We start from the raw sequence: 14,198 nt of genomic DNA on the forward strand, positions 1-14,198 counted from the left end.
TCTTTAGAGATCTCAAACACATGAAGACACTGTTTGCACAGCTCGGCACTTAAATACAGCCAAAGGTTCCCAGTTACCCCTGACTTAATATTTCAATGGGGGATTTTGAAGTTGCGATAGAGCAGCTCCTACGCGCATGCGTGATTATGTCACAACTCTGTCTGGTTAGGGAGATGTGGTTTCGGTGAACAACAAGAACTGTCAAGAAACTTTCTCGTGTGTGTTTGGAGTTGTGTGGAGGTAGGAATAGTCTTTTGAGTGTTTGAATAATGATGTCAGTTGCACAAAGAAATCAAATAGTGAAAACGTTCATTGCGCCCAGAATGTTGGTATTTTGGTCGTTGCACTTTCCTAGCAACAAATGTAAAGCCCTGGTCACATGGCACTAACGAAAGGCACCAAAGCCAAAAAGAAACAGAAATCTGAACATAAGTTGATTTCCGGAGACATCGTTTAATCTGCGTCCAGCTTCGATCGGTCAGCCGCTCTGTGTGGTGTCATAACATCCGATTGGTTAGCCGCTCCGTGAGGCGTCGTAACATCTGATTGGTTAGCCGTTCCGTGAGGCGTCATAACATCCGATTGGTCATAACAAGCTGTTGTTTCTAATGACGCTAAACACGCATGCGAGAGGCTTACTAACAGGAAGTCTCTGTTTCAAGATGGTGGCGCAACTTGAAAATTGTCCATTAGTCATTCACAAGCACCTGCTAAAAGTAACTGTATCAGTTTGTGAAATATTTGCAGTCTTCGACACTGTGTAAAGAACTGTTCATCCTGGTGTATTCAAGCCTTTGATCCACTGAAAATCTCATGTAGTAATAAAAACTGAAATAACTTTATGGAAATGAAGGAAGATGTTCTGTTTGATTGTAACGTGCATGTGTTTGACAAAGTGAGTGTGAAACGTTTAAGCTAAGGTGAAAATTAAATTTATGCTGTGCTAAAAAAACGAAACAAAAAACCTAAAATGAATTTTTCAGGCACGGTGGTACTCACGGAACTTAAAAAAAAAAAAAAGGTACGTTGCGTGTAACAATGTGAAGCGCTTATAAATGCAAAAGCTATAAAGTCCTGTATAATTCTGATCGTGGTCACTTTGAGTGATAGCGCCTGAGTCCGGTGTTTTCACCTCTTGTAGCTTCAGTAACTCATTGACCGCTGGCAGCGCCCCCTAGCTGATAGTGAGGATTGTACTGAAATGAAACCATCAAGATGTGCTTGTGGCAGTGTTTATCTTTAATTCAAGGGGATCAACAGAAATATAACATTTGCCATCGATAAGTTACATTCTCATTTATACACGGTCTCTCAATTTTCAGAGCTCATAAACAAACTGATGATTTAATGAAAATGATTGCTTTTAAACCCAATTTTATTTTTTTAAGACAAGTCAGGATGGATAGAATAGAATAGAGCCTTTATTGTCATTGCATATATATACATACAATGAACTTGTCCTCTGCATTTAACCCATCCTAATTACAGTTACACATAATCTAACCACTAGGAGCATGAATATAGGACACATGAATATTTCTGAGCCACTGAGTACTGTGTGCCATTAAGAGATGCAAACAGTATGATTCTATATTCGTCTGTACTACTCAGAAGTTGAAAGGCACAATTTGAATTGTGTGTGTGTGTGTGTGGGGGGGGGGGGGGGGGGGACATAATGTTTTTTTTTTTAATTCTTTTTTTAATTCAGTTTTACATGTTGAACAGGTTTGTGGTTGTGTGAACAATCCTTAAGGAGCTGAGCTCTGGAAAAATACTGAATAGTTTTATACACAGAATTACCCAATGGGGTCATTCCATATGAAATCATCCAAAATAAGGGGAAGTCCCAGTTTTATAGTTTGAGAATTGCCTGGTTTTGATATATTTTGTAGCTCATGTTAAGAGAAGAAGAATGGTCTTGGTGGCAGCTCAATATCTTGTTTCGTTTAGATTCTATGGGGGGGTTGAAAAAGGGGGCGTGTCCGTGTTAACCCTCTGTGTTACATTTGAGACCATGTTTACTTGGCCATAAATCAAAAACTAGAAAAGATATTAACTTGATATTTTCAGAATTTGTTTATTCTGTCTTAAAGTTTATGTAAAATGTACAGTTGAAGAAATTAAACCCCTGGGGGCCATGCAATTAATTACCAAAAAATGGAATTTGGACAAAATGTACCGAAGTGTGCTGACTTGATGTGCATTTAACCTTATTTGCCTTGTCATGTGAAAAATGCTCTTTGGCATGTTGGTAGTACTAATGTTAGGCTTCCTTGAGATGCAAAGAACACCACCACAATGTCTTTAGATTTTGCCCATAATTAACCATTTCCGGCTATTTTACCAAATATGTTCCTTTGGTACCCCCTTTTGGGCATGCGGGCATCTTTTGATTTTTGTTTTGTTGATCTCAAATGAAAGGTCTTCATTGGAACTTCAAATTAAACGTGGTACCAACATCTAACAAAGAGGCCTGATGGGAAAACAAGTGCCCTCTTTATTGGTAATCTTCAGTTTTCAGCTTAATCAAAAGGTACATGAAAATGTACATACATTGCTACATTATAAACAATGTCTGTATCACTGATTAAACAAAGCACAGTAACTAATGTTTAGCTAGCTGTACATAAGCTATGCCCATGCATGGACTAACTTAAGTTCACGCAAAGGTGGTTATTAATCATATTAATGGAATTTTTCCTTAATGTTTACTTCAGACTTACCTTGCATAGGTTTGCTTGCGACAGGGATCATTCTTAAAAACACCGATCTCTGTCACAAGCAAACCTATGCAAGGTGAGTCTGAAGTCAGCATTAAGGAAAAATGGATTCCATCCATGTTTACCCATTATCGCAACGTATGCATGTGGCATAATGGCGTAGGATGCGCATTGTCAAGTGCAGCAGAAATCAAACACATCACCCCACAACATTTATTGTTCTTTGATATGAAAAATTGGAAGAAAAAAAGAAAGTTCCACAGTTCTCATGTTCATGACTAATGTACAGGAGATATAATATATCTGATATAATGTCTGTAACTTGGCCACTCCTGGCGTCATACAAACCACAACTCCACTCTTCACCAGACGTTTTCTGTGAATCCACAACACACAGTTCAGCTCTTCCTGTCCTACTCCATCAGCACTTTGAGAGAAAAGTCCCACCTGTCATGCTCCTCGTACCTGGCATGAAACCATTTTGTTGCTCCCAAATCCTCACGTCTGCACTCATCCTAGTTTCTGCTGCTGTTTCCCATCACTCCATGCTGTGGGTGATTGACTTTGTCTGGCTGTGGTTACCATAGCTCTTCACATCACGCTTATTCTTAAAAAATCAGTGCTGGTATATTTTTTCCTCCACTACTCAGACATCATCTCACTTTGCATGATTTCTTAAATAATCTCGGTCCAGCATCTTCATGAATCCAGTGGTATGTCATCTGTAACTTGTCTTCTTTGTTCATCAACTCCTCCTCCTCCCTGCGCTGACTCAACCTGCTTGTCAACATATTTCCATCTGCATCCTTCGTCACTTTAACCACTTATACACGTCCTTTCCAGCGCAACCCCTCTGTCTTTCCAATTAACACAAGTCCTTTTCTCCTCCAGTCATGTCTAAATTCACATGCCCTTTCTTTAGGCTTGACAAAATGTCAAGTCACTTTACACCACATGTCCTTGTAGTACTCTCTACTTTATTCAGCTCTTTGATTATCCCAGTTCTTTCTCACCAGCCTCTTTCTCCACATACTTTCTTGAATATCATCATCCCACTAGTCTTCCTGGCCATCTCCTTCACCACTTAAGCAGTAGTTGCCCACTTGTCCAACATATCTTCCTCACTACTGAGTGTCTGTCCTCACCTCCTTTCTGAATTTCATCCAACAGTCTTACACTTTTCCTCTTCTTCACCTCCAAAGTCATCTTACAAACCACCGTCCAGTGCTCTCAAGTTGCCCCCATCTTACATTTTCCCTCTGGCAGATCCCGAGCAGCCGGGAAAGCAGGCCGACTGGGTGACTGTGAGGAGGAAGCATAGTTCTAAACAGAATCCCGTGTACACCGCCAACCCGTTCACATCTCTAACCGTTTTTCCCCACTCGACGACACACCCCGCGGAGGATCAAACTCTGGTTATTGGCGACTCTGTTTTGAGAAATGTGAAGTTAGCGACACCAGCAACCATAGTCAATTGTCTTCCGGGGGGCCAGAGCAGGCGACATTGAAGGAAATTTGAAACTGCTGGCTAAGGCTAAGCGTAAATTTGGTATGATTGTAATTCACGTCGGCAGTAATGACACCCGGTTACGCCAATTGGAGGTCACTAAAATTAACATTGAATCGGTGTGTAACTTTGCAAAACAATGTTGGACTCTAGTTTCTCTGGGCCCCTCCCCAATCGGACCGGGAGTGACATGTTTAGCCGCATGTTCTCCTTGAATTGCTGGCTGTCTGAGTGGTGTCCAAAAAATGAGGTGGGCTTCATAGATTGGCAAAGCTTCTGGGGAAAACCTGGTCTTGTTAGGAGAGACGGCATCCATCCCACTTTGGATGGAGCAGCTCTCATTTCTAGAAATCTGGCCAATTTTCTTAAATCCTCCAAACCGTGACTATCCAGGGTTGGGACCAGGAAGCAGAGTTGTAGTCTTACACACCTCTCTGCAGCTTCTCTCCCCCTGCCATCCCCTCATTACCCCAACCACGTAGAGATGGTGCCTGCTCCCAGACCACCAATAACCAGTAAAAATCTATTTAAGCATAAAAATTCAAAAAGAAAAAATAATATAGCACCTTCAACTGCACCACAGACTAAAACAGTTAAATGTGGTCTATTAAACATTAGGTCTCTCTCTTCTAAGTCCCTGTTAGTAAATGATATAATAATTGATCAACATATTGATTTATTCTGCCTTACGGAAACCTGGTTACAGCAGGATGAATATGTTAGTTTAAATGAGTCAACACCACCGAGTCACACTAACTGCCAGAATGCTCGTAGCACAGGCCGAGGCGGAGGATTAGCAGCAATCTTCCATTCCAGCTTATTAATTAATCAAAAACCCAGACAGAGCTTTAATTCATTTGAAAGCTTGACTCTTAGTCTTGTCCATCCAAATTGGAAGTCCCAAAAACCAGTTTTATTTATTATCTATCGTCCACCTGGTCGTTACTGTGAGTTTCTCTGTGAATTTTTGACCTTTTGTCTGACTTAGTGCTTAGCTCAGATAAGATAATTATAGTGGGCGATTTTAACATCCACACAGATGCTGAGAATGACAGCCTCAACACTGCATTTAATCTATTATTAGACTCAATTGGCTTTGTTCAAAATGTAAATGAGTCCACCCACCACTTTAATCATATCTTAGGTCTTGTTCTGACTTATGGTATGGAAATAGAAGACTTAACAGTATTCCCTGAAAACTCCCTTCTGTCTGATCATTTCTTAATAACATTTACATTTACTCTGATGGACTACCCAGCAGTGGGGAATAAGTTTCATTACACTAGAAGTCTTTCAGAAAGCGCTGTAACTAGGTTTAAGGATATGATTCCTCCTTTATGTTCTCTAATGCCATATACCAACACAGTGCAGAGTAGCTACCTAAACTCTGTAAGTGAGATAGAGTATCTCGTCAGTAGTTTTACATCCTCATTGAAGACAACTTTGGATGCTGTAGCTCCTCTGAAAAAGAGAGCTTTAAATCAGAAGTGCCTGACTCCGTGGTATAACTCACAAACTCGCAGCTTAAAGCAGATAACCCGTAAGTTGGAGAGGAAATGGCGTCTCACTAATTTAGAAGATCTTCACTTAGCCTGGAAAAAGAGTCTGTTGCTCTATAAAAAAGCCCTGCGTAAAGCTAGGACATCTTACTACTCATCACTAATTGAAGAAAATAAGAACAACCCCAGGTTTCTTTTCAGCACTGTAGCCAGGCTGACAAAGAGTCAGAGTTCTATTGAGCTGAGTATTCCTTTAACTTTAACTAGTAATGACTTCATGACTTTCTTTGCTAATAAAATTTTAACTATTAGAAAAAAAAAATTACTCATAACCATCCCAAAGACGTATCGTTATCTTTGGCTGCTTTCAGTGATGCCGGTATTTGGTTAGACTCTTTCTCTCCGATTGTTCTGTCTGAGTTATTTTCATTAGTTACTTCATCCAAACCATCAACATGTCTATTAGACCCCATTCCTACCAGGCTGCTCAAGGAAGCCCTACCATTATTAATGCTTCGATCTTAAATATGAATCAATCTATCTTTATTAGTTGGCTATGTACCACAGGCTTTTAAGGTGGCAGTAATTAAACCATTACTTAAAAAGCCATCACTTGACCCAGCTATCTTAGCTAATTATAGGCCAATCTCCAACCTTCCTTTCTCTCAAAATTCTTGAAAGGGTAGTTGTAAAACAGCTAACTGATCATCTGCAGAGGAATGGTCTATTTGAAGAGTTTCAGTCAAGTTTTAGAATTCATCATAGTACAGAAACTGCATTAGTGAATGTTACAAATGATCTTCTTATGGCCTCAGACAGTGGACTCATCTCTGTGCTTGTTCTGTTAGACCTCAGTGCTGCTTTTGATACTGTTGACCATAATATTTTATTACAGAGATTAGAGCATGCCATAGGTACTAAAGGCACTGGGGCTGCGGTGGTTTGAATCATATTTATCTAATAGATTACAATTTGTTCATGTAAATGGGGAATCTTCTTCACAGACTAAGGTTAATTATGGTTCTAAGGTTCTGTGCTAGGACCAATTTATTTCACTTTATACATGCTTCCCTTAGGCAGTATTATTAGACGGCATTGCTTAAATTTCATTGTTACGCAGATGATACCCAGCTTTATCTATCCATGAAGCAGAGGACACACACAATTAGCTAAACTGCAGGATTGTCTTACAGACATAAAGACATGGATGACCTCTAATTTCCTGCTTTTAAACTCAGATAAAACTGACATTATTGTACTTGGCCCCACAAATCTTAGAAACATGATGTCTAACCAGATCCTTACTCTGGATGGCATTACCCTGACCTCTAGTAATACTGTGAGAAATCTTGGAGTCGTTTTTGATCGGGATATGTCATTCAATGCGCATATTAAACAAATATGTAGGACTGCTTTTTTGCATTTGTGCAATATCTCTAAAATTAGAAAGGTCTTGTCTCAAAGTGATACTGAAAAACTAATTCATGCATTTATTTCCTCTAGGCTGTACTATTGTAATTAATTATTATCAGGTTGTCCTAAAAGTTCCCTGAAAAGCCTTCAGTTAATTCAGAATGCTGCAGCTAGAGTACTAACGGGGACTAGAAGGAGAGAGCATATCTCACCCATATTGGCCTCTCTTCATTGGCTTCCTGTTAATTCTAGAATAGAATTTAAAATTCTTCTTCGTACTTATAAGGTTTTGAATAATCAGGTCCCATCTTATCTTAGGGACCTCATAGTACCATATCACCCCAATAGAGTGCTTCGCTCTGACTGCAGGCTTACTTGTAGTTCCTAGGGTTTGTAAGAGTAGAATGGGAGGCAGAGCCTTCAGCTTTCAGGCTCCTCTCCTGTGGAACCAGCTCCCAATTCAGATCAGGGAGACAGACACCCTCTCTACTTTTAAGATTAGGCTTAAAACTTTCCTTTTTGCTAAAGCTTATAGTTAGGGCTGGATCAGGTGACCCTGAACCATCCCTTAGTTATGCTGCTATAGACTTAGACTGCTGGGGGGTTCCCATGATGCACTGAGTGTTTCTTTCTCTTTTTGCTCTGTATGCACCACTCTGCATTTAATCATTAGTGATTGATCTCTGCTCCCCTCCACAGCATGTCTTTCCTGGTTCTCTCCCTCAGCCCCAACCAGTCCCAGCAGAAGACTTCCCCTCCCTGAGCCTGGTTCTGCTGGAGGTTTCTTCCTGTTAAAAGGGAGTTTTTCCTTCCCACTGTCGCCAAGTGCTTGCTCACAGGGGGTCATTTTGACCGTTGGGGTTTTTACGTAATTATTGTATGGCCTTGCCTTACAATATAAAGCGCCTTGGGGCAACTGTTTGTTGTGATTTGGCGCTATATAAATAAAATTGATTGATTGATTGATTGATTACAGTCTCTTCTATTTCAGATTCCATCTCTTGCATACTACACGCCAGCCACTACTCTTATTTTCATGGGTACACTTTATACCACATCATCTAACTCAATTTAGATTTTTTTCTCTTCTCGTTTACACCTTAGGTGCAGGACATATCCACTGATGACATTTTATTGACTGCAAGGTTCATTCATCATTATTACTCCTGCAGTTTCCTGCTTCACACTCATCTCAGGCTGAATTACACAGTTACAACCTCAATTCCAATGAAGTTGGGACGTTGTGTAAAATGTAAATAAAAACAGAATACAATGATTTGCAAATGATCTTCAATCTATATTTAATTCAATACACCACAATGACAATATATTTAATGTTCAAACTGATAATGTAAATATTTGCTCATTTTGAATGTTCATGGATGCCTGCAACACGTTTCATAAAAGCTGGGACAGTGGTATGTTTACCACTGTGTTACATCACCTTTCCTTCTAACAACACTCAATAAGTGTTTGGAAACTGAGGACACTAATTGTGAGTGTCATGAGTGGGTATAAAAGGAGCATCCCTAAAAGGCTCAGCCGTTCACAAGCAAAGATGGGGCGAGGATCACCACTTTGTGAACAACTGCATGAAAAAATAGCCAACAGTTTAAAAACAATGTTTCTCAATGGTCAATTGCAATGAATTTAGGGATTCCATCATCTACAGTCCATAATATAATCAGAAGATTCAGAGAATCTGGAGAACTTTCTATACGTAAGCGGCAAGGCTGAAAACCAAGATTGAATGCCCGTGACCTTTGATCCCTCAGGCGGCACTGCATTAAAAACTGACATCATTGTGTAAAGGATCTTACCGCATGGGCTCAGGAACACTTCAGAAAACCATTGTCAGTTAACACAGTTTGTCACTACATCGACAAGTGCAAGTTAAAACTCTACCATGCAAAGCAAAAGCCAGACATCAACAACATCCAGAAATGCCACCGCCTTCTCTGGGCCTGAGCTCATTTTTAAATGGACAGACGCAAAGTGGAAAAGTGTGCTGTGGTCTGATGAGTCCAAATTTCAAATTGTTTTTAGAAATCAAGGACGTTGTGTCTTCTGAACAAAAGAGGAAAAAGACCATCCAGATTGTTGCCAGGGCAAAGTTCAAAAGCCAGCATCTGTGATGTTATGGGGGTGTGTTAGTGCCCATGGCATGGGCAACTTACACATCTATGATGGCACCATCAATGCTGAAAGGTACATCCAGGTTTTGGAGCAACACATGCTGCCATCTGTTTTGAAACACAAGGTTCGGTCAGATCGGCACACAGAAATGATCACACAGACTGCATTTTGCTAGAATAAAAAGGCGTATATTTATTCCCCACAAAAGCAGTTACATCAAACACAAGTGGTTGCAGCGCATTTTTCTCTTACCGTGACGCCTTTAAGGTGGAGAGCCAACACCTTCAGCAGAGTGCGCCTGTCAACCGGCTGGGCGTTCGTACGTTAACCCGCAGCAGACTCTGTTGAAGCATGGTTCTACTCCCTCTTTTCTAGTGTGTCCGCGAAGGGAGGGTGAGTGGCCAACTCAACCTCCCTGGCGCACATAATTTCTTTAATCAACAGGCATCTGAAAGTTATTTCAAAGATATAATAAAAGCAGTTCTTCACTCCCAGTTCAGAATGATCCCAGCATGCTTCACTCCCAGTCGTTAGTGGCTACGAAAACAAAGTCGTGCTATCAGTGTAATAATAACAAGTACATCCAGCTCTTCGCTCCCAGTTCAGACTGACCCCAGAGTGCTAAAACAAAATTAAACAACAAATACATTCTCAGGGTTACGTTAAGACAGGTGCAAAACAGCACAATAACATTTATTATACACCATCCAAGCAACGTCTTTTTCAGGGAGGTCCCTGCTTATTTCAGCAAGACAATGCCAAGCCACATTCTGCACGTTACAACAGCATGGCTTCATAGTAAAAGAGTGCGGGTACTAGACTGGCCTGCCTGCAGTCCAGACCTGTCGCCCATTGAAAATGTGTGGCACATTATGAAGCGTAAAATACGACAACAGAGACCCTGGACTGTTGAACAACTGAAGTCGTACATCAAGCAAGAATGGGAAAGAATTCCACCTGCAAAGCTTCAACAATTAGTGTCCTCATTTCCGAAACACTTATTGAGTGTTGTTAGAAGGAAAGGTGATGTAACACAGTGGTAAACATACCACTGTCCCAGCTTTTTTGAATCGTGTTGCAGGCATCCATTTCAAAATGAGCAAATATCTGCACAAAAACAATAAAGTTTACCAGTTTGAGCATTAAATATCTTGTCTTTATGGTGTATTCAATTGAATATAGGTTGAAGAGGATTTGAAAATCATTGTATTCTGTTTTTGTTTACATTTTACACAACGTCCCAACTTCATTGGAATTGGGGTTGTATAATCATGATATTGGCCTGTGTGATTATGCAATCATTGAAAGGGGCAATTTCAATGTATCAGTCGCCTTGGCGCACTGCACTGAGTCTGTGCCACAGTGCATGTGCCACAGCATGGCACATACCTTATTCACACGTCTGAGGGCCTTGGACCGAGCTTCAGCCCACCCCCCTTTTTTGAAGAAAGTTGGTTACACGCCCACTTTAAATTGAATTGATATTGTTTTAGTTAAAGTTTATTAAATGCCACATCAGTCTCCCTGATGTGGTTCTCTGTCTGCCCAACACCTGCATCATCCTTTTGTGAATCCTCTCCTTGCACTTTCAGTTATGTAAAAAGCAAAAAAATCACATTAAGCCCAAATTTGTTTCCCTCGTTTGGGTTCATTTACTAGTTAACCATGTCACATTGACTTACAGTCTTTACAAATGTAATGTCGCATTAACTGCATGTGTTTGGCACATGTAAATGTTTCTTTACTTTAGCTTGTTGTAATACAGACTGTACATTGCTCATAATCCAGTGTGTACTTTTTTTTTCCTTTTGTTTTTTGCGCTCCCTGTGTGGTGAAACACTTCTGCCTTCAAATGATTTTATAGTGACATGCATCCGAGAGAAAAGCTGTCATTTTACACCTCCACAAATCAAGAATGGAGTGCAGTACTTCACCGCTCCATCATCCAAGCTCACTCCCTGTTGAGATATAACTTTTCTTCTGAGTACAGTGCAGTATCACTACCTGCATTCTTGTAAAACCCTGGATTATATTGTTTTGTTTTGTTTTTTAGCACTTGGCTAAGTTTTTTTTTTTTTAATAAATACAGCCTAACACTTGTGTGTGTTTTGTTATTTCTTGTTTAAACACCATTAACTTTAGATCCTGGGGTTAACTGACAGGTGGATGTCAGTCCTTGTCTTTTTGGTCTGTTTTCCTTTGTTGTGTTTTGTCAAACTTGCTGTTGTGTTTTGTCATACGTGAAATAATCTATTTTTAGATATGCTGTTTGTAAATGATTTTCATACTAAGCATTATTCAAGTTTCTTTCTTTCTTTCTCGGTCACAGCTTTACACATTGTACTTGCTGCCTGCAGAAGCAGCAGCTCTTTGCTGGTTCATGTTTTTTATTCCTATTTGGAGGTGTTCTTTCTGAAAATTGTCAGAATTGTATACCGTATCCCACTTAAGTCATCTTCAATGCTACGTAAATGTGTAAGATGTATTTGGAACAGAGGCGACTATCTTAAGTCGTGACTAGCTTCCTGCAAAACTGGTTGGAAGAGCATTCTGAGTCATTGGCTGTTTAGTTTGTTACTGTTTTGCTGGTCAATGAAACTACTTAACACTGTGTCCTTCTCTTTCAGGCATGGTTCTGGTTCGGACAGAGATGGGCCAGCTCGTGATGGTTCCTCAGCAGATGCTAGCCCAAGCACAGGCCAAGACGCAGCAAACGGTGGCCAACATCTCCCAGAGACCTGCAGCACCCACGGTTGGGAGCGCCATTCGGGTTAGCACTGCCAGCACGGTATGTTGGCTCATACGTAACTGCCATTAACACTTGCAGCCCTGTAGTTTTAAGGTATTTCAAAGTTAGAAATCAATCCCACCTGCCAACTTTAATTCAGGAGTTTCAGGAAAATATCACATTACAATTACAGCACTTTTTATACACAGTCCGTCCATTTTCAGAACCTGTAAATTATTTTGAACAAACTAAATATAAGAATTAAGTTCAATGTAAATCCTCACTTTTGCAGCCAGTTTTTAGATAAGTCGGGGATGGATACATAAACATTTCCAAGTTGCTGAATTTGTCACTTATTAAGAAACACAGACAATGTAGTACTGCATGGTAAAGCCACCTGGACTGGACATCTCTGAAAAACTGAGTGACTCCAAGAATGAGGTTAGTGAGGGAAGCCAACAAGACACACATGACAGTTCTGAAGGGGTTATAGGCTTCTGTGATGGAATTCAGTTCTTCAGCTTTCTGGTGGAGTGGAACAGAGAATATTTTCTTCAAAAGAAGATTGGAAATTTCAGCTACAGTTTGCTAGAGTACATATGGAAGACTGTAGCTTAGACTTGATGTGTTTTCTTGTATTATTGTCCTTTTTTGCTCTGTATTAAAAAAAAATGTAAATGCTTAATGCTGTATTTTTGTTAAAACTCTTGTCTTAAAGCTGAACATCTAAACTTCAATCCCATTGTGATTGCTCATGATGTCAATTATCCAGTTTCAACTCCATTGTGGTGGTCTATAGTGGGGGTTGACTGACTGTCGATGCCAATAATTGCTCAACCCCTAGTGTACGGAGGCAGAACTACATGATGTGTTAAATGTGTCAGTGCCCAAATAGTAATGGGCCTGCCCTTCTGATATCCATCCGTCCGTCCATCCATTTTCTGTACTCACTTGAGTTAAGCGTCATGGGGGCTGGAGCCTTTCCCAGCAGTCATAGGGCATGAGACACCCTGGACAGGATGCCAGTCTGTCTCAGGACCATGACATCCTTCTGATATCATGCTATCATTTCCTCAAAAATGCTGAAAAGCTGATTCATTAAAAAAAAAAAATGGACATGAGAATAATGGAAATCATTTGCTAGATATTAAAGCTGCAATGAAACATTTGAAATGACTTTTGCATCATAGTTGTTTAAAACATTTCAGAAGTTACTTTGCAGTTAATGCACATCTACTGTAAGAATCATAATAATAGTGCATTAGATTTGTCCTGAAGGACCAGTGGCTCCTGATGCATTGGTACTGTAGTGATAACAGACAGATTTCTGTAACTCCCACAGCATGACAGCGATAGCTAATAATGACATTTAGTTTTAGTTATGATTATGTTTTGTTTTTTCTTTCTTTCTTTCTTGAAAGACATAATCAAAGACTTTTGTTTCTCTGCACAGTGTTCAGATGCTGTTTAAAAATACAAAGCCACAGTTGTAAGAGATAAAAGTTTATATATCTTCGTTATAAATGTTTTAGACAGTTTTTCAGTTGTTGGATTCTTGACACAAATCGGCATTTAATGTTAAAATTACCGTCACTTGCTGATTGTCTGATTTAGTCTTTTTGCTGTTCCCTGTCAGTTTTTTTGGAGATGGGTCGCTCCTATTTGTGATGTTGTTGAGGATTTTTGATTTTCTATTCAGTGAAATGAGGAAACAAAAGAATGTGGCCTCAGGATGGCGTGTGTGGCCGCTTGATATTGTTGAATGTGTCACATGGTACATTTTGGAAATGGTGTAGTGGTGTTAATTTTAAAGTAGTCCAAACTGCGAGTTGGACTACTTTAGTAATACTGTGAGAAATCTTGGAGTCATTTTTGATCAGGATATGTCATTCAAAGCGCATATTAAACAAATATGTAGGACTGCTTTTTTGCATTTACGCAATATCTGTAAAATTAGAAAGGTCTTGTCTCAGAGTAATGCTGAAAAACTAATTAATGCATTTATTTCCTCTAGGCTGGACTGTTGTAATTCATTATTATCAGGTTGTCCTAAAAGTTCCCTGAAAAGCCTTCAGTTAATTCAAAATGCTGCAGCTAGAGTACTAACGGGGACTAGAAGGAGAGAGCATATCTCACCCATATTGGCCTCTCTTCATTGTCTTCCTGTTAATTCTAGAATAGAATTTAAAATTCTT

The 14,198-nt window shown here is 39.8% G+C and overlaps 1 protein-coding gene across 1 annotated transcript in view; it reads left to right on the forward strand.

Moving 5' to 3' along the window:
• Nucleotides 1-14,198, forward strand: part of LOC117515424 (transcription initiation factor TFIID subunit 4-like) — a 106,262-nt gene that overhangs the window by 38,721 nt on the left and 53,343 nt on the right. Inside the window, 1 exon segment of the mRNA XM_034175990.1 lies at nucleotides 11,903-12,063. Within this exon segment, the coding sequence (XP_034031881.1) occupies nucleotides 11,903-12,063 (161 nt within the window).

The sequence above is a fragment of the Thalassophryne amazonica genome, chromosome 8 (genome assembly GCF_902500255.1).
Source record: "Thalassophryne amazonica chromosome 8, fThaAma1.1, whole genome shotgun sequence".
Classification (NCBI taxonomy): domain Eukaryota; kingdom Metazoa; phylum Chordata; class Actinopteri; order Batrachoidiformes; family Batrachoididae; genus Thalassophryne; species Thalassophryne amazonica.